General features: G+C 40.3%; 1 protein-coding gene across 19 annotated transcripts in view; it reads left to right on the top strand.

Moving 5' to 3' along the window:
- TUT7 (terminal uridylyl transferase 7) overlaps nt 1–20,900 on the top strand; it is a 62,996-nt gene that overhangs the window by 10,411 nt on the left and 31,685 nt on the right. For all 19 annotated transcript variants that reach the window (XR_007189815.2, XM_026518731.4, XM_048218294.2 and 16 more), the window contains 7 exons: nt 1,811–1,862; nt 2,600–2,669; nt 3,464–3,590; nt 4,865–4,984; nt 14,439–14,591; nt 17,441–17,621; nt 19,039–20,123. Coding sequence is in view for 18 of the 19 variants with exons in the window: in XM_026518731.4 (XP_026374516.2) it covers nt 1,811–1,862; nt 2,600–2,669; nt 3,464–3,590; nt 4,865–4,984; nt 14,439–14,591; nt 17,441–17,621; nt 19,039–20,123 (1,788 nt within the window). In the remaining variant the exon portion in view is untranslated. The remainder of the gene's footprint in view (nt 1–1,810; nt 1,863–2,599; nt 2,670–3,463; nt 3,591–4,864; nt 4,985–14,438; nt 14,592–17,440; nt 17,622–19,038; nt 20,124–20,900) is intronic.

Genomic DNA, 20,900 nt, shown 5'->3' with positions numbered 1-20,900 from the left:
GGGAACACAAGCAGGGGGAGTGGGAGAGGAAGAAGCAGGCTCATAGTGGAGGAGCCTGATGTGGGGCTCGATCCCGGAACGCCGGGATCACGCCCTGAGCCGAAGGCAGACACTTAACCGCTGTGCCACCCAGGCGCCCCGAAATGCTGGTTTTCTGACTATGTGACTTTAATGGGGCTTTTTAGATTCTGTTAACTTGAGAAGATTAAATTATCTTGGTAAAGTCAACTTTCCAATGTCAGAGAGGGATTTCAGATTTTTTTTTTTTAAAGATTTTATTTATTTGACAGAGAGAGACAGCGAGAGAGGGAACACAAGCAAGGGGAGTGTGAGAGGGAGAAGCAGGCTTCCTGCCAAGCAGGGAGCCCACTGGGGGACTCTTGCCCAGGACCCTGGGATCATGACCTGAGCCGAAGGCAGACGCTTAACGGCTGAGCCACCCAGGCGCCCCGGATTTCAGATTTTAAACAGTGTGGACATGGAAACATTTGTGACCTGAAAGCTCTATTCACTCCTCAGTTTCCACTTTTGTACACCTACTTTGTTAAAATAATTATGCTTTTGAAGAACCACGCCTAGCCTGGATTTCTGGTTTAAATGTGATTGAAAAAGATGTAAGTGAGTCCGTTTTGAATCTGGAAGGCACTCTAGTTGATCATCTGTTCATCCGCTGGCGGGTCCCCAGGCCAGTGTGCAGATAGTTTATGCCCATTTACCTGGGTTGCTAGTTAAAAATAATAAAGAAGATTCCTGGGCATCACCCCAAGATGTTCTGTCGTACAGCCATCCCTGACTGCTACAGCGGCGTGGTCAGCTGACCAATAGATTTTACTCATCTTTTAACCTTCAATTTTAATTAGTAATTTACCAGCATAGCAGTTATTTTGCTGTGGTCATTCATTGAGCAAATACTCACTGAATCCATGTTGTGTGCCAGGCACTATCCTAGATCCCAGAGAACAAAACAGGTAGGATTCCTCCCTCGTGGAAGTCATACCTAGTGGAGGAGATAAGTAATTACATATATATATGATTAATTATAGTGAGAGCTATGCAGGGAAACAAGGTTCTGTGACAGAAAAGAGCAGGGGATGTGTAGCTGCAGCGGTCAGGAAGGCCCCGATGACATTGACTCTAGGCTCTAAACAATGAAAAGGAATGAGGAAGTGAAAAGATGAGTGTTTCAGGCAGAGGGAGCAGTGTTTGTAAACACCCTAAATCCCTACGGAGCTTGGCCTAGTCAAGGAGCTGACGGATGATTGTATAGCCATGGTGGAGGGACCAAGAGAAAAAATCAGCCTTAAGTTTAGGACAGAGGACCCAACATGCAGGATCTGTGGGCCTTGGTAAAGAGTTTCACTGTGACCTAAGGGCAGTAGGAAGCTATTGAGAGTTTTAAGGAGGGGCACGACTAGGTCTGATTTACGGTCTGATTTACGATGTTAAATGGTTGTGGTTCCTACGGGGAGCAAGGACTGGAAAGTGGAGACCAGCAAGCAATCTACTGAAGTAGTCATAGAGGGAGAAGTGACATGAACGGTTTCGTGTCTTGGAGATTTGTGGAGAGGTTGATTACCTCAGGAATTCGTTAACCAGGAGTTAACTGTAACAGGTCACTTGCCCTCATTTGGTGTTCATCTCTGTCTCTGACTGATGTGTGCACATGGCATAAAGATTGATTTATTTGCTGGGGTAGCAGTGTGCTTTCTAATTTGGAAAGGAGCTTGGATAACTTCAGATAACAGTGTATTATCTCAGTGAAACAACAGTACTTATGGATTAGTGATGTATTCATTGATTTGTTTCCTAGATGTCTCAGCCGGATGTTCTCTTACTTGTTCAAGAATGTTTAAAGAACAGCGGTAAGGCCAAATTCTTTCCACGCTTTGCTCTTAATTTTCTTTCTTTTGTCTATAGTTTGGATATATCTTATTTGTCAGATGTTGAAAATAGGAAGTCATGTGTGTTTTAATTATTTCTATGGGTAATATCCAAGCAGAAAACCATTCTGTGGTTTAAATTAATACCTTACAGACGATAAATAGGTATGACCCAACCCTGATTAATAAATCACCAAATGTTTGCTTCTGGTTAGGGTTATCAGTTGTCCAAAGTAGTGTCCAGCTTAGGACTTGATGACTTTTTACGCTCTCCATAGGCCTCATTAAACCGTCTCACCCCATGAATTAGTCTTTCCCATCCTTCTTATTTGGTTTGAATGAAACATTCAACATTTCTTCCTACTTCAGTCAAAATGTATTTTGAGCCCAGATATTTTAGTAGCTTTTGCAGCAGTTTTGTTCTTGAATATATCCTATCCACAATTCTAATTACCTTATCCCCATAACACTTAAATATTCTGATTCCCTACTGTAGTCATTTCTAATCAAACGTGAGTTGCAAAATAAGGGTTTTAAATTAAAGTGATTACTTGATTGTTGTACATAATACTGTTTCCCTCTTCAAGTCATCTCGGAGCTTTATTTCATAATCCTCTTTCAAAGGCCGAACAGATTAAGTCACATCTTGTACTTCATCTAGTTGGGCTTTTAAACAGAGATTTAATTAACCTACTTAATATTTTTTCTTCTTTCCTCAGACTCTTTTATTGATGTTGATGCAGACTTCCACGCTAGGGTGCCAGTGGTGGTATGCAGAGAAAAGCAAAGGTCTCCGTTTCTTTAAGCTGTTTCTATATTAAATAGAAATTTGCCAGGAGCTCATGTACTTTATTACATCTTCATGTCCAGTTTCTAGAATAACAAGCTCCTTATGTGGTTAATTTCACAGGCTCACTGTTAGCATTCTCTCTATACTTTTGGCATTTGATGCAAGAGGAGAAGGTGTTTTATTTTTAAAAGAATAAAATTATTTGAAAGGAAACAGCAGAGGAAGGAAGCATTTTGACCCACTTCATTTTAGTCAAAAACAACTTTATCGAAGGGTTACTTGCTGTAGCCACCTTACTTTGCCATCCTTTTTAGCAGCATTTTTAGCAGTGCTGAATAACAATTAGTGTGACTTCCCCCATGTGTCTCTTCCTCCATCTGGAAGCATTACCATCACCACAGTACATGGGTGGTTTGTAGGCTGTAATGATTCTTCATTAGGCAGATTCCTCCAACTCTTGGGAAAACACTCTTTTACTTTTACAAAGATGAATTCCTACTCCCATTTGAACCATTTTACAGTATTTTCCTAATTTTCATTTCCCCCCAGAAATAGTTTTAATGTATGAAAATACAGAGTTTTAGTTCTGAAAAATAAAGTTCGCTCAGAGAATAGCTGCCCTATCTTTTTCTTAATGCAATGACCTAAAATGACCCATAGAGATTTTGTTTTTTATTTCATTTTGAACATATTTATTATTAGTGCAAATTAGTTATTGTCAGTGTAAATGATAGCTGAGTAATGCTTTTTATCTTTCTCTTTTTCTTTCCCATCCCCACCCTTACCCCCCCAGCGGTCTTCTTTGTAAAGTGAGTGCAGGAAATGAAAATGCTTGTTTGACAACAAACCATTTAACTGCCCTTGGAAAACTTGAAAACAAGCTGGTTCCTTTGGTGATTGCCTTTAGGTACTGGGCAAAGGTAAGTTTGAGTTCTTTAAATGCGTGAGCACATCCTATGTATGCATAAACAGTATGCTTTGATTTTTGCATGGTTAATCTTAAATGTTTGGATGCATTATTTATAGACATGAAGAGAGTAGGCATCTGAGTATTGGAACAGAAATTTTAATGTCTACAGAAAGGAAAATTTAGTGTTTCTATTTCACTATAACAGTATTGCTGAAAAGATCAAAATGACTTATAGTGCTTATTAAAAATCAGATTTGTAGGTCAAATGTAGGATATAGCCCAAGAATTTGCATTCTAACTAGTTTCCCAGTGTGCTTCCTAGGCAGGAATGTTTGAGAGATACCATTTCCAATCATATACCCAGAGACTCCAAAAAAATGGAAGCCACTCTCTGCTGGTGCTTGCATTTCTATGTTTTAAATATGATATCTCGATATCTATTAGAGCATTTAGTATTTCCTTAAAACCTAAGGTCCCATCGCGATTATAAAATTGAGATTCGGTGTAGGTACTTTATAGAGGACAGCTAGTGCTTTACTGGTTACGATATGGCAGTAACAGGGGCACCTGGGTGGCTCAGTCGGTTAAGTGGCTGCCTTCAGCTCAGGGCATGATCCCAGGGTTCTGGGATCAAGCCCTGCATCGGGAGTCCTAGCTCTCTGCCTGCTGTTCCCCCTGCCTGTGCGCTCTCTCTCTCTGACAAATAAATAAATAAAATCTTAAAAAAAAAAAAATGTGGCAGTAACAATATATAGTTCCTATTGCTGCGGTCCAGGATAAGCAGAGGATTGCACTGGTCTTAACCAGGTGAATTGATAATTACAATATGCTATCCTTTGAAAGCTGCTTCCTGCTTCATCACTAAGTGGGCTATGCTTTTTAAATTGTTATTCCTGTTGGTGCTAATGAGTTTGACTACATTCTCTCCCCAACCACCTTTCTGAGCAAAGCATGAATTTTCAAGGCAGTAGGTTCAGATGAGGGGACCAATAAACTAAGCAGAGCCAGTTGGCTTGCACTTGGGATTGAGCCATCATTTTGATTTCACTAACAAGCATTTTAACCAAGTTGAGTGGATTTGCCGTGGATGTCAAAAAAAGAAATAACAAATATTAGATTAAAAATTTGACATTGAGGTTGCCACTCAACATCACAATATGTGGTTGCTCCAAGTTTAAGGAAGTTTTACTTTTTGTCACTGTGGTGTTTTAGGTTTTAGACCAAATTATATAAATGATAGGTTGGTACAAAAGAATGCTTATCCTTTTTTTGTCTCATTTGTAGCTTTGCAGTATAGATCGCCCTGAAGAAGGAGGTTTGCCGCCTTATGTGTTTGCCCTGATGGCCATTTTCTTTCTTCAACAGAGGAAGGAACCTCTTCTGCCTGTTTATCTAGGATCATGGGTATAAAACTTTTTTTGCTTATATATCTGATACTGATTTTATTACAGGGCCACAATTGCTTACGCATAATTTCAGGATCTAGAAACTTAACCAAAATGGACATGAATTTATTTATCCTACTAGTATGAATATTCATTCCTCTCCCTGCTGAAATATTAGTGTATTTGACTGCAAGATGCTGGTGTGTACTCTGCTGGGGATAGGACTGCTTTTCTAAACTGAAAAAGCACTTAATTTGTGAAACAGAGGATCCTGAGAGTTTTAACAAGACAGTGTGAACCTGAATTAAATTTATCCTTTGGTACGTACTTCCTTTGGCTATAACTAGATATTTAAATTTACAAGTCACCTCCAGACAGAATATACGAAGCCTTTGGTTGCTGTAACTTCCTTTCTGTTTCTAGTCTTTTAGCTCTCTGCATTCCCCATTCCCTGTGAAACAAAAGAAAATAGAAGTGTCGAGATTGCTAGTTACACTGCAAGATGCAGAACATTGTCATCACCTCTTGAATAATACTTTGGTGTTTAAGATGAGTTAGAATTCAGTAATGTGACCACTCTTTTTCTGCATAAATTAAAGTTGATTTATTCTTTTAGTAGGATTGAAGAACTCTCCATCCCAAAGTCAAAATAAATACCCTTCTCATCGTTTTAGAAACCTCACTTTTAAATCCTAGGTGTTTATCTTGATAAAAATCTTATATGTATACTTACCGTATAAAAAGTCTCACTTCGTAAAAAGCTTATTTTGGCACATGTGGTATCGTAACCACCTTTCTTACCGTACACAGGATTCTCATCATTTAAGGAGAATTTATTCTACAGCAGTAGCTTAACTATGGGTACATATAAAAAATATATGATTATAGGGAAAATTTTTTTCTTTGTACTTAATATATTGTGAGTATTGAGCAAGGACCTTTATCTGCTGGGTCCTAGGAACAAAGACAAAAGCAGAATGAGCCCTTTGTAAACTCTGTCCTGGCAGAAGGATCACAGTCCGCTGTGCGTCCCAGTGGCCTGAAGGGCACTCTCTTTGTACTTGTGGTACTAAAATGAAAGAATGCAGGGCCCCAGTAGGTGTCTGCTAGATAGCTCTCCTGGTGGAGAGAAGAGAGAATGGAGTCAACCCTTGGCTGATAAATAACCCTTTCCATCAGACCCAAAAGGGACCTGTGAAGGTCTTTGAGGTTTTCCTTTCACTTTAATCCAGTAGAGACAGGAGTTTAGGATGGAACCAAACCACTTAGATTCCTCTTTCTGAGAGGGCCTTTAGAATACATTGTATGTGTTCCCATACTCACTATTATCTTAGTGAGATCTACCTTTTCTGGTGACCTGGTCACCTCTGAGTAGTCATCTGTCACTGATGTGAGGATGCAGGAAAAAGGATGTTTCTATTCTGGTGATGTGATTCTCCTCAGGATTCACTTAAGAGTACAGTAGTATGAATGCCCTATTCCGTGGCCAGTGTATTCTAGACAGTGGTACTTGACATTCTCTAAAGTGACATTGAATTTGCTTTTGATTATACCACTTGTTCATTTAAGATTTAAGGACAGAAGCAGGTATGTGGTGGCCAAAAATGGATTGAATTCTGTGATCAAATAAGGCACACTCTACTGCCTGAACCAAAATGATCAATGCTAGAAGCTTCTGCTAGAGTCATAGAAATATAAAGCAAGTGCAGGAAAAGAAATTAAACAGTACGTTATTGGTGCCAGAAATTTTACATTGTTATTTCTGTAGAAAATGCATTGAGGATTTCAAAATTATGTTTATAAAAGTTTCTAAACTGTTAATTCCTTCAAAATCTTTAAAGCACTGTGTATGTTTGTCATTTACTTGGCCCTGAAGGGAATACACAGATGAATAAGATGAAATTCCCAGTCAAGAAGTTTAGGATATCATGCCTCTGTACCCTCATCTATCTCTTCAGAGATTTTTGGGCCATTCCCTCCCAACCTGTGCTGACCTCTTCCATGTCAGATGCTGTCCTCTCTGACCTTTTACTCCTGTGTATTGTTATTAGACTTTGATTTGACTAAAAGTTAATCATAGCGAGTTGTGACTGATGAATAGGTGTAACCCTGTCTTCTCAGCATCTTTTATCCCCTACAACAATATTTTACTAGTCTCCTAGTAGTTATTCTTTGGAATCTGCCTTATCTTGGATTATATAGATTTAGCTTTTAGCAGTTATTTACCCACGAAGGATGCCAGGTAGTGTAGTGCAAAGAAGAGTAGTCTAAAGTTTGCTAGCTCTACGATTCCTGCAGATTTTGTCACTTACGCATATCCTTATGACCTTCAGCAAGTTATTTATTTTCTCTGAGCCCTGGAGTCCTCATCTGAACAATTCTGAAATGAGATCATGAATGTAAAGCTCCTGAACCAAGGCAGGAGAACAAATGTAGTTCTTTCCCCCTCCCCTCAGTGGAAAGTCAAGTTCTACTTATGATATGGAGGCACAACCTCCTGACCAGGTGATCCTTATAACAGCTATAAATTCTCAACTAAACACACAAAAAAAACCAACGTGAAGGCTCTGGAGACTGCACAAGCACAAGCAGACTTTGGAGAGAAGTCAGAATTTGGAGCAAGTGGCCAACACATAGCGAGTTTCTGTTCTTCTGTGGCTTTACCCTAAAGGCACACACTTCTCATAGCAAAACCAGCCCTCTTTCTGGCCAGAGGAACTAGGGCCACCGGATAAAGGGGGGAAACCCGGAAGGGACAGATACTGAGAATTGGAACCCTTAATTCTGTGTGTAAACTCAGCATGTCTCTGACTAACTCCTGAACCAGTCCAGTCTGTCCTGTAAGCAGCTTGGAAATCATCACTCTGTCTTCACAAAAAGGAAAAACACTGAACAAACTGAAAATCAACAACTCTTCTTACATCCTGCAGAGAATTGAGGTCACAGAGAAAGCCACTGCCCCCAGAATGAGAGAGACAGGCAAATACAGCAAATTATAACTTGTTAGAGCAGAAGCCCAGGAACAGAGCCAGTACCAGGGTAGGAGGGCTTAGACTGTGGTTCTGGAGGCTCAGTCTGAACAAGCCTGCGAATGAAAAATAGCAGGGGCTCCAGTCCTAGGGAACCTTCCAATGATTTCACAGGTTCTACCCCAGGAACCCCCACCAGGTTCTCAGGGTGAAGATCCAAGAAAAATCCCCTCATGCTTTTGGCAGGGTGAGAAAAAGTCGCCATTTTGAAGTATGCCCAGAGTGTACTATTCTCCTAAACAAAAGCCTGCCTTCAAGGGAAACTCTTTTACCAGAGCCTAACCAACCTGGGGAAGAGAAAAATACCCAACTCCATCCCCTTTCCTGAGACTTCCTGTCTTACCTTAGGTGGGGAGGATTGAAAGCGCTTTGTCAAGGTCACAGTCCAGGGCCACAGGCTCACTAGAAGACTGAGACCTGATCATAGAACTATACAATGCTTCCCTTCCCCTAGACTTTACCACGTTGTTAGGGCTCCTGCATAAAATGGGATTACAATGGAAAGACATCATTTCAGAAGAAATCTCTTGGGAAACCCAAAAACAACTGGGAAGACAAAAACAAGGACACCAGAGAAAGCTTTAGCCTCTTGACATCTACAGCTACAACAATCAGTAAACATAGCCTAACTCCTAGCAAAATAAAACCTCACGCTAAAGGCCTTTCTACGTCAGTTCCTTTTACCAAGTTGATGTATATCCAGCTTGCTTTTTTTTAAAGATTTTATTTATTTATTGACCAGAGGGCGTGTGCACGCAAGCAGGCAGAGCTATAGGCAGAGAAAGAGGGAGAAGTAGGCTCACCACTGAGCAGGGAGCCTGATGCGGGGCTCAATCCCGGGACCCTGAGATCATGACCTGAGCCGAAGGTAGACACTTAACCGACTGAGCCACCCAGACACCCCTATATCCTGCTTTCAACAAGAAAATTACAAATCATACTAAAAGGCAAAAGAACGTAGTTTAAAGAGACTCAGCAAGTATTGTAATTATCAGACCAAGAAATGAAAGCAACTAAGATTAATATGCTACGGGCTCGAACAGAAAAAATGGACAACACAGAAGGACAGATGGGTAGTACAAGTTGAGAGACGGAAGCTCTAAGAAAATCAAAAGGAAATACTAGAAATAAAGTCTGTAACAGAAATGAAGAATGCCTTTGATGGATTCATCAGTAGACTGGACACAGATGGGGAAAAGAATCGTGCTTTCTGCAATAGAAACTTCCCAAACTAAAAAGCAAGGAGGAAAAAAAAAAGAATGAAAAAAGAAAATGGAACAGAATATCTAAGAACTGCAGGACAGTTACTAAGAGTTGTATGTATTATGGGAGTATCAGAGGAAGAAAAAGAAAGGAACAGAAGAAATAATTTGGAATAATGACAGAATTTTCCAAAATTAATGACACACCTTCAAAACACACATGTGAAGCAGACTAAAAACAGGCTTGAGGCTAAGGCTTAAAAAAATGAACTGAGATCAGAATTGCCGTCCACCAGAGACAGACAGTCTGCAGTTCGTGTAGCCAAGTTAATTACCCACAAAAGTATCAACATGTTTTGGGGTAACATAAAGAATGCAGAACTTTCGCAGTACAGTATGGTATCACAATATCCAGAATGCAATCAAAAATTACTCAGTATATGAAGAGCAAGGAAAATGGGACCCACTCTCAAGGGAAAAGGGAAAAGAGATCCAGTTGCCAAACCCAAGATGACCCAGATGTAGGAACTCTGAAAGACTTTAAAACAGTTATAGTATGCTCCATGAGATAAATGAAACATACTTGCAATAAATGAAGAGATAGGAAGTATCAGCTAGAGAAATAAAAATGTAGAGAAGCAAGTAAAAATTTTAGAAGTGAAAAATATATTATTTTTAAATAAAAAGTTTACTGGATGACATAGCAGAATGGAGGTGACATAGGAGTCAGTGAAGGTGAAAACATGAATAGAAATTAATCTGAAGAAGAAAAAAATGTTTGAAAAAAATAACCTCAGGGACTTAGGGACAATTAAAAAAAAAAAAAAGTAACCTATGGGTAATTTGAGTCCTAGAAGGAGAGGAATTAGAGGATGGGACAGGAAAATAAAGGAGCCAGAAACTTCCCAGATTTGATAAAAAGGCAAATTTATAGATGGTAAGGTGAAGAAACCTCAAACAGAATAAATTCCACAAGAAGCATGGAGAACACATGATAGTCAAAACCAAAAATAAAGAGCACAACTTAAAAGCAGCCAGAGAAACACCTTACATAAATGAACAATGATTGGAATGGTGGCCAACTACTCATCAGAAACCAGTGATTAATCATTTCACAATGTGTGTGTATATCAGATCATCAGATTATATACCTTAAATATATACAATATACCAGTTTTTATCAATTATATTAATAAAGCTGGGGGGGAATTAAGGTCAAACTAAAGTTCTACAATACCAGATGAGATCAATTTTAAAAGAGGAAATGTTACCTGAAGACAAAAAGGGTCATTTCATTATGATAGGGTCAATTCATCAGAAAGACAAAACAATCTTAAATGTTTGTGTCTATTAAGAGAGCACCAAAAACATGAACCGAAAATTGACAAAATCTATCCCACCATCAGAATAAGAGATTTTAACACGCCCTTGGCAGTTGACATCTGTATTAGCTAAACAAATCATGAGTGAAGATTTAAGGAATTTGATAGACGCTATTGACAATAGCCTGGATCTAGCTGGTATTTGTGGAACATTACACACAACAACTGCAGAATGCACTTTTGTTTTCAAGTGCATGTTGTACTTTCACCAAGATAGACCATATGTGCTTGTTTAAAAAGAAGTTTCAATGCGTTTTAAGAGATTGAAATCATATATTCTTTGACAACAATGGAATTAAATTAGAAATCAGTAATGGGTAATACATATGACAAAATCATATATATTTGAAAACTAAACAGTGTACTTACAAATAATCTATGGGCCAAAGAAGAAATCACACAGGAAATTAGAAATATTTTGGACTAAATTTTATTTTATTTATTTTTTTTTAAAGATTTTATTTATTTATTCGACAGAGATAGAGACAGCCAGCGAGAGAGGGAACACAAGCAGGGGGAGTGGGAGAGGAAGAAGCAGGCTCCTAGCGGAGGAGCCTGATGTGGGGCTCGATCCCATAACACCGGGATCACGCCCTGAGCCGAAGGCAGACGCTCAACTGCTGTGCCACCCAGGCGCCCCTGGACTAGATTTTAATAAAAACACAGCACATCCAAATTTGTGAGATGCAGCTAAAATAGTGTTCACAGGGAAATTTATAGGTTTGAATGCTTAAATTTAAAAGAAGAAGGGTCTAATGTCAGTGACCTCAATCTTCACCACAAGAAGCCAGAAATGAACCATGTAAACTCAAAGTAAGTTCTTATTTTTTAAAGATTTTATTTATTTATTTTGGAGAGAGAGTGCGAGCATAAGCAGAGGGGAAGGGAGAAGGACAGGCAACTCAGGCTGAGTAGGAGCCTGAGGCAGGACTCAATCTTACAACCCCGAGATCATGACCTGAGCTGAAATCAAGAGTCAGATGCTCAACTGACTGAGCCCAACCCGAAGTAAGTTCTTGAAGAAAGGAAATAATAAAGATAAGGACAAAATCAATAAAGAGAAAATAGACTAGCAATAGAGAAAATTAACAAGGCCAACTGATCAGTAATATTGATAAGCCCCTGATAGATTCATGAAAAGAGAACACAGTATCAGGAATGAAGATCTCTCCAGATCTTATAGACATAAATGGATAAAAAGAGAGTATTATAAACAACTTTATACCAAAAAATTAGAAAGCTTGGATCAAGGAGACCTATCCTTATAAGACTAAATACAAAAAGAGCATTCAAGAAAAAAATAACCTGAGTAGCCCTTTATTCACTGAAGAGATTGAATATGTAATTAAAGACCTTCATATGAAGAAAACTCCAGGCCCAAATGACTTTACGGGTGAATTCTTTCAAACATTTAAGGAAGAAATATGCCAACTACATAAGTTCTTTCAGAAGATAGAAGAGGAGAAAAAAAACAGCATTACCCTGATATCAAAACCAAAAGACACACAAAAGAAAACTATTATATGCCAGTATCTCTCATGAACATGGACACTGAAACTCTTAGCAAAATATTAACAGATCCACTCAAATATACAAAAATAATAAAGGAAAAAAGCCATGTGATCATCAATAGATGCAGGAAAAAAAACACTTGAGAAAATTCTACATTTATGATTAAAAAACAAAAACAAAACCTCTCTACAAATTAGGAACAGAAGGGAACTTTCTCAGCCTGAACATGGGCATTTGTGAAAAACACCCGTAGATAATATCCTACTTAATGTTGGAATCCGGACATTTTACCTGTACCATTGTGGACAAAAAAGGGTGTGTGTCCCCCCTCTGCCCCCACCACATACATTATTTCTACCCAACAATTGAAGAAAGTGCTGGTCATTACAATAAGGAAAGAAAATAAAAAGTCATAAAAACCTGAAAAGAAGTAGAAGTTTCTCTATTGCGGGTAACATGATGGTTTACATGGAAAATCCTCAGAAAACTACAAAACTACTCCTAGAGCTAAGTGGTAAATTTAGTATGAGCATAGAATAGAAGGATAATATACAAAAAAAATTGTATTTTTATATATTAGCAACATTTAAAAATGGTTTTGAAAAATTCCATTAACAATGCCGCTTGAATACATACACTAATTAAGAATAAATGTAACAAAAGATGTGTAAGACTTCTAACTTGAAAACTAGAACATTGCTGTGAAAATTAAATAAAAACATACATAAATGTAGAGACATATGAAATCTGTGGATTGGAAGCATTAATATTGTTTTCAACAAAAGTGCCTAAGCATTTCATTGGGGGAAAGTCTTCTCAACAGTTGATCCTGGAAAAACTAGATACTTACTTCCCAGCATACCCCAAAATTAACTCAAAGTAGATCAAAGACTTAAATGTAGAAGTTAAAATTATTGGGGCGCCTGGGTGGCACAGCGGTTAAGCGTCTGCCTTCGGCTAGGGCGTGATCCCAGCATATTATGGGATCTAGCCCCACATCAGGCTCCTCCGCTATGAGCCTGCTTCTTCCTCTCCCACTTCCCCTGCTTGTGTTCCCTCTCTCACTAGCTGTCTCTCTGTCGAATAAATAAATAAAATCTTGTAAAAAATAAAATAAAATAAAATAATTAAATCCCCTAGGCATCTGGGTGGCTCAGTCGGTTAAGCATCTGCCTTCAGCTCAGGTCATGATCCCAGGGTCCTGGGATTGAGCCCCTTGTCGGGATCCCTGCTCGGTAGAGAGTCTCCCACTCTTACAACCTCTTCCTCTCCCTCAACTCATGCTCTCTTTTGCTCACTCGCTCTCTCACATAAATAAAATAACCAAATTCTCAGAAGAAAACAGGAAAAAAAAAAAATCTTTGCAGCCTGAAGGTGGGAAAGGATTTCTTAGGTAGAGCCCTAAAAGCACCAGCCAGCCAGGGAGTGTGGCTCCAGGGTTGTTAGGGGAGGAGCCCTTGAAGCAGAGGGAGTAGCCCTCCCAGCTGGGAGAATGTATCGAGAAGGTGGGACAGAAAAGTGGCAAAGGGACAGATTACCTAAGTTCTTTCTAAGCCCTGGAAAGGACTGAATTTTATCCTAAGAAGGAAACCATTGTAAGCAGGGGAAATGACATGATGGCTTATGTTTTAGAAGGATTACTCCGTGTACTAAAACAAAAAAGTAGTCCCATTTGATGTGGAAATATATTTGAGAAATGGAATACCGCATTCACACCCCACACCATGACTCATTATGCACATTAGCCAGTTTAAAGGCTGTGATCAAGCCCACTGCACAATAAAGAAACCTGTTCAACTTTGTTCCACGTTTCTTAGACCTTGGGAGCCCAGACTGTGTTCTTCAGCAATTGACATCTCGGCAACATCAATAGAAACAGTTTCTTACATCGAGCATTCACTGTGTGCCACACTCTGTGTCAGTGGTTTGTGTCCATTATGTCCTGTCACAACTACCTCATGGAGGCAGTTCTAGTGTAACCTGTTTTTACAGACACCTGAGACCAGGAGGAAGGACTGACTGAAGGTCTTGCAACTCCACGAGGGAGCCGAGGTTAGGGCCTGTGCAGTTCGAGTCCAGAACCCATGGCTTTGGGCCTAGGCCATGTTACCTTCTCTTAGACTGTTTACTAAAGAATTATTTCACGAAATCACCATTTCTTTTGCAAGTTAAAACCTTATTCTTTACTTTAAAAAATATTTTTAAATTAACAGATGTCTCAGTCCATAAACTGATCCCTTTTCTCTCTTCAATGAGCTATGTTTCCATTTCTTCCAGGATTGATACACTCTAGTTGATGTAAAATCCTTTCTACCTCGTAATAATAGTATATGTCTCACTTTTCCTAGATTGAAGGATTCTCATTGAACAAACTAGGGAACTTCAACCTTAAAGATGTTCAGAAAGACGCCGTGGTGTGGGAATACACCGACAACGCTGCCGGGGATTCAGACGCAGCAAAAGAAGACACACCAAAAGAAGTGCCTGTTAAAAGGGGACAGGTCTGTTCTCTCTCATTTTTAATTTTGCCGTTTATATTAGATTTCATCATTAATTGTGGAGTCTGTGAGTTAATCAGTCCTCCTCTCGTCTGTCAACTGTTAACTCTTTCATGGATGTTTCATTCCGTATTTTGTGCAGTCCTTCAAATAGACAAGTAATGAGAAAAGGTAAAATTCAGATCACTGAATCCACAGTGAATAAGTATTCAATATAATGTATTGCAGTGTCCTCATCCGTACCATTAGGGGTAGGCAGGGAAATTTATGCACAAGGAAAGAATTGCCATTGAAATGTCAAACAAAACTCTGAGCAATGTAATTATACTAGAAATAAGAATAGGAATCCGCCCCAAATTGATGTATGGGCCCTGACCCCACGACCTTCCCCATAACTCTCTGGGATGAAATGGGAGCAGTACCCAGAAAGGACTTCTGAGACTAGGATTCTAGTCCTCGCTGTACTCAAGTCCTATCGCTCCTTGGGTCTGTGCCTAAAATGGGGAGATGGTGGTGAATCATAGATTCTCCAGTTGTGTTTTCTCGAATCCTTGAGCGCTGGAGAGAGAAGGGAGGTGGTGCCTTGAGCAGGGCTCAAGCCCTGCTGCCCCCAAAACACCACCACTCTGTTCGGTTTTCTCCTTGGGGTTCCAGGAGTGGGGAAGAGTACAGGCTGTGGAACCAGAGTCTGTGAATTCATATCCCAGCTCTCCCTCTTTCTGGCCATGTGTCCTTGGGCAAGTGACGTCATCTGCCTGGGCCCCAGTTTCCTCACCTAAAAATGGAGATAACATTGGTACCCTCTCATAGGGTCGTTGACTTCTAGAATGCTTAACTCAGTGCCAGGCAGGTGGTAAGCAACTCGTTAAGTGTTAGTTGCCCTTTTTTTGTGCTTTTTGTTTTTGAGAAAGAAAGCTTCCCCTACTTTAAAAGAATAAAAAACAATAACAAAAAACAGCTTAAGTACCACTAGTATAGTTATGTCCAAAGTCTCATAAGTTCCATGTTGTGCTATTATCAAGTCTTCTCAGTGAGATGCTTCAGGGCCCTTAGTGATGCTGAAGAAGGCTTATGGGTGGAGAGGTGAAATTTAACGAGGCTTTCAATTTCTGGGGGTTTTCTTTGTGTCCTCAGCTACTGTGTTTGGGACCTAGACAACTTCCGTTTTCAGGCAGTTCTGCTTTGTAAATCTACCCGATGATTTTGTCGTACTTGACAGAATATTTATGGTCAGGATTTAGTGGGTAATAAAATACTATACCGCTTGTTTTGAAGCTCAGTATAATAAAGTGCAATGGGAAACAGATTTGTATACCTGAGAAAGGAAAAGCTGTTGCTGTAAGCCCAAGTAAATACTTGATGTTTACATTTTTGTGCTATTTGGAGAGATTAGTCATGCTACCACTTCAGAAATGAAGACCTAGGCAGGGTCGAGATTGATGGCGTGGCGCCGTGAGAGAGCACTGTACCGGGATTGAGACACTTTGTTCTCGTTCTGCCACTTACAAGCAGTGGGACCTTTGACAAATCACATCAACTCTTTGGGCTTCAGTTTTCTCTTGTAACTTATGGGAGTTGAACTTGATTACCTCTTAAGAGCATCTTACAGTTGTGACATTATGTTTCAATGATAAATGGATTTCTTGTATTTAAAAGACAATATCTAAGTGAAAGAATACAGAGAGCAACCAAATCTGCCGGATGCTTTCCCTTGTTTCTCATTTAATCCTCATAACTATCCTGTGTTATAGGTGGTACCATCCCTACTCTGCAGATAATGATAGCGACCATTTTTTGAACATGTATGCCAGGCACTGTGCTAAGCTCTTTACAGACATTCTCTCACTCAGTCCTCCCAACAACCCTCTGAGGTGGGTACTGTAATCCCCATTGTTCAGTTGAGGAAACTGAGCCTTAGACAGCTAGAGCTTGGCCAGGATCATATGTGGCTAGTATGTAGCAGAGTTGGATTTCAAGCCCCAGAGTGTCCCATTGCAAAGCCAGTTCTATTAGCCACTATGCCATCATGCCAACTGAGAGTGAAGAGGTTAAGTCCAAGAGCAGTTAAGAGCTGCGAAGTGGCAGAGTCAGTATTTGGACTCTTGTTTCTACTGTAGGTCCTGTGTGCCTTCCAGTATATTCCATCACAGTACGTTCCAGTTTGTCAAGAGTCAGTGAATGTAAAACTGGCATCAATTTCTGATATCAAGAGTTACTTGACTTTGGGGCACCTCGCTGGCTCAGTTGGAACGGCATGAGACTCTTGATCTCAGGGTCATGAGTTCAAGCCCCACATTGGGCATAGAGATTACTTAAATAAATAAAACTTAAAAAAAAAAAAAGAGTTGACTTTAAAACAGTTGTCCCTGGCAGATTCAGTGAGCTTATGTAGCTTCTCAGAGCAAATGGAAGGAGTGTTTTGCCTTTTGCTCTCTGCCTATAGCCGCTGCCCATTTTTGTGTGTGTAAGTGTAAAGGTGCCCTCCAGCGGCAGCACCAGGGAGAGCTCTGTGCTGAGAGTAGCAATCCGGGCACATTTCTGTCCTCCTGTCATTAAGGCCTCAAAATAAGGAATGCCACCTGGTTACCTAAAATTGCCTGTTTGATCCTATGATGATGGTTAGATTTTAACATGCTCTCATCCCAGGAGTGCAGGATAGGAATGCCATTCTATATATATAGATATAGATATTCTGAAATATAGCCTAGATGTGATTTACCTAGATGAATTGTCAAATTCCTGTCTTTGCTAAGGTTTTTCAGGTTTTTTGTAATTTGCTTGAATGAGCTCCAGTTTTTCAGATTGTACTGACATCTGAACTAACCTGTGTGTTTTCTCTTTGCTGTTAATAGGTATCATTAATATTTGATTTCAAGCACCTGCCATCAGTACCAGTTGGGCATCTTTGGGTGGAAATGCTTCGATTCTATGCTTTAGAATTTAATTTGGCTGATTTAGTGATCAGTATTCGCGTCAAAGAATCTGTATCTCGGGAATCAAAGGATTGGCCCAAAAAGCGCATTGCCATTGAAGGTATCTCAGAATGTTTATCTTTAATTCCCTTTCTTTTTAAGGTTCCAGTCTGACTGCATGCTTTTTACTTCATTCTCCTTTCAGCCTCCATGCATAATGTAGGCCTGACCCCAAAAGTGAAATAGTTAGAATCTTGCATGTGGTACTGTGGTCGTTCCAAGGAACCAAACTGTTTGTTCATCCTGGGTTTTTTAAGCACTGCAGTAAAATGTCTTAGTTAAAAAACAGCTAAACAGTGGCTGGTCAGGTCCTTGCTTTCTTTGTAAATTGCTTAACAACTTAAACGCTTACAGAGTTGTCCCCCCCACCATGATGTGTGAATCCCCCTTTCCTCTTTATTGTTCTCGTTGCTGGATTTTTAGGTTCAGTCCTTTCCTGGATTGTTGTTTTCATTTAGTTTTACGAAGGTGAGAAAATACTTTTTCTCATGAAAAATAATTCTTCATTGGATTCCGCTTCATAGAGAGAGGGGCTGGTTATTTTTGGAATATCTACAGTAGCATTTGGAACTGATTCATGAAAACACTTTTTGTAGTGAAGGCTCATTTAACTAAAACCATTGTATGAAAGACTCGCTGATGTGCCCTGTAGACTACATTAAATGGACTAGCTCTTCTCAGCAAAGTCAGGAGGTTGAAACCCCTCTAGAAATCTTAATTCTCCTCCTTCAAATAATTTAAAGAACCTCCTAAATGGAATTCTTGTATTTTTGCTTGATTTTTTTCAAGCTTTATATTGCATAAGAGGAGTTTTTTGGTTTTGGGGTTTTTTTTTTTTTTTTTTTTTTTTTTGCATTTTGCATTTTGCATAAATTCTGTGTGCAGTCATGGGGAATCTCACATTTTTAAACCCTCCCCTGCAGTTTCTCTGGCTCAGCTCTTCTGGCCAATTGCCTAACCTGCTGGAGTTCTGGGGGAGGAGAAAAGATTGAGAGAAGTGGTGTCTCCTCCTGGTGCCTCCCTCTCGCCCCTGAATTCAGTCCAGCCAGTTCAGTGATGGGGCTTCCCAGGGCAGAAGAGTGGAGGTAAGCTCTACACCCCGCAGGGCCTGGCTGAGTGGGGAAGCAGAGCACTCAGCAGAGCCTGGTGGGAAGCCCTCCCTTCCCCAGGGCACAAGAGCCACACTGATGATACCTTTTTTATCTCCACAGTCACGGAACTAAAGAGGGAAGGGGTATTGGTTCAGAACAGAATGGGTTCTCTTCATAAAGCAGATGTTTTAAGAAAACATTTCTTTTTGTTCTTAAACTACATCTTTCTTATTCCCCAGCCCCAATTTTTAAAAAAGCATACAAGAGTCACGCTAAATTTAGTATTGTTTGTTTGTTGTCTGTTTTTATCTACAGCAGGCTAATTTTAAAATGTGAACTAGAAATGTATGAAGTGGTGGATTTTTCTTTCTTTTTCTTTCGTTACAGATCCCTACTCTGTTAAAAGAAATGTGGCAAGGACTCTAAATAATCAACCCGTGTTTGAATATATACTTCATTGTTTAAGGACAACGTATAAGTATTTTGCTCTTCCACACAAAATTACAAAATCCAGCCTTCCAAAGCCTCTGAGTACTGTCACCTGTCTTTCCGAACATTCTAAAGAAGTAGCCAAGCATGACCTGGGTGCACAAACAAAAGATGATAAACAAAGCTCAGTTTTGGCTCAAGGGCCAGGTGCTGCCAGTTTGACTGCAGACACCTGCACGGTCCAGCCACTGACTCTCAAAGAGACTGCTGAAAGCTTTGGAAGCCCCCCAGCGGAGGAAATGGGAAATGCGCATGTCAGTGTCCACCTGGAAAACCCAGACTGTATCAAGGCACGGGCCAGTTGTGATGACCCTGAGGATGTTAAAGAACACCATCCAGAAGCAGGAAGTGAAATTGGGAGAGAGGGCAAGCATCCTTTAACTGCCGATGATCAAGGTTTAAGGAGTAGCAGACATGGAGAGCCCGTCATCTGTGGCAGCACACAAAACAATGAGACAGAGAGCACGTTGGATTTAGAAGGCTTCCGAAATCCTGCAGCCAAAGAGTGTGATGGATTCACTACTTCAGAGGACAAGGCTGATGCCGACGAAGAAGGCGTAGAAGGTACTGATGATCTCGAAGATGCTCTGAGCCACTTCGCCCCTTCAGGACAGGGTGGTACCTCAGGAATCATTCATTCCGATGAAGAGGAGGAGGAGGAAGAGGAAGAGGATGACGATGAAGAACCCAGGCTGTCCGTTACCCGAAGGGAAGATGAGGACGACTTGGCTAATGAAGATGAGTTAGAAAATACATACACGGGATCAGGGGACGAGGATGCCCTGTCTGAGGAGGAGGATGAATTAGGCGAGTCTGCTAGGTATAAAGACTTGAAGGAAGGTGGAAAACCTGCGGATGGGGCTCTGTTGATGGAATTTAGTAAGATCTGTCTTAAAGAAGAAAGTGCATGCGAGGAAAGCTCAGCTGTGGATCAGTCTGATTTCTTCTATGAATTTAGTAAACTCACCTTCACCAAAGGCAAGGTAATCAGTGCCACTCCCAGAACTAAGAGATATTAAACAGTTTTAATGCATGTGATTTTAATTTTTGTGTACTAGAACAGAGCTCTCCGCTGTCTGGGTGGTAGTGAACCGTTGGTCTTACACTCCAGTACGACCGCTCGATCTCCTACCCTCCTCAGACCCGTGCGAATTTGTATTGGAGAGATGGAATGCTCTTGGTAGTGGAAACTACTACCTTTTTCTCCCGAATATCCCATAAGATGACCCCATCTCAAATAGTTTGGAGTGGCTACACATTTTTTTTTTTTAATTTTTATTATGTTAGTCACCATACAGTACATCATTAGTTTTTGATGTAGTGTTCCATGATTCATTGTTTGTGTATAACAGCCAGTGCGCCATGCAATACGTGCCCTCCTTACTACCCGTCACTGGCCTATCCCAATCCCCCACCCCCCTCCCCTCTGAAACCCTCAGTTTATTTTTATTTCTTTGGAAAATAAGAGTAGACTGTGGACTTCTTTTTTTTTTTTTTTTTTTAAGATTTTATTTATTTATTTGACAGAGAGGGAGACAGCCAGTGAGAGAGGGAACACAAGCAGGGGGAATGGGAGAGGAAGAAGCAGGCTCATAGCGGAGCAGGGAGCCCTATGCAGGGCTCAATCCCAGGACCCTGGGATCACGCCCTGGGCCAAAGGCAGACGCTTAACGACTGAGCCACCCAGGCGCCCCTAGACTGTGGACTTCTTAAAAAATGATTCAGGACCCCTTTATTTGGCAAACAGAGTTGTATATTAT

Source organism: Ursus arctos, unplaced genomic scaffold (genome assembly GCF_023065955.2).
Source record: "Ursus arctos isolate Adak ecotype North America unplaced genomic scaffold, UrsArc2.0 scaffold_33, whole genome shotgun sequence".
NCBI lineage: Eukaryota > Metazoa > Chordata > Mammalia > Carnivora > Ursidae > Ursus > Ursus arctos.
The sequence above is the reverse complement of the archived record's forward strand: the minus strand, read 5'-3'. Positions and strand labels throughout refer to the sequence as shown.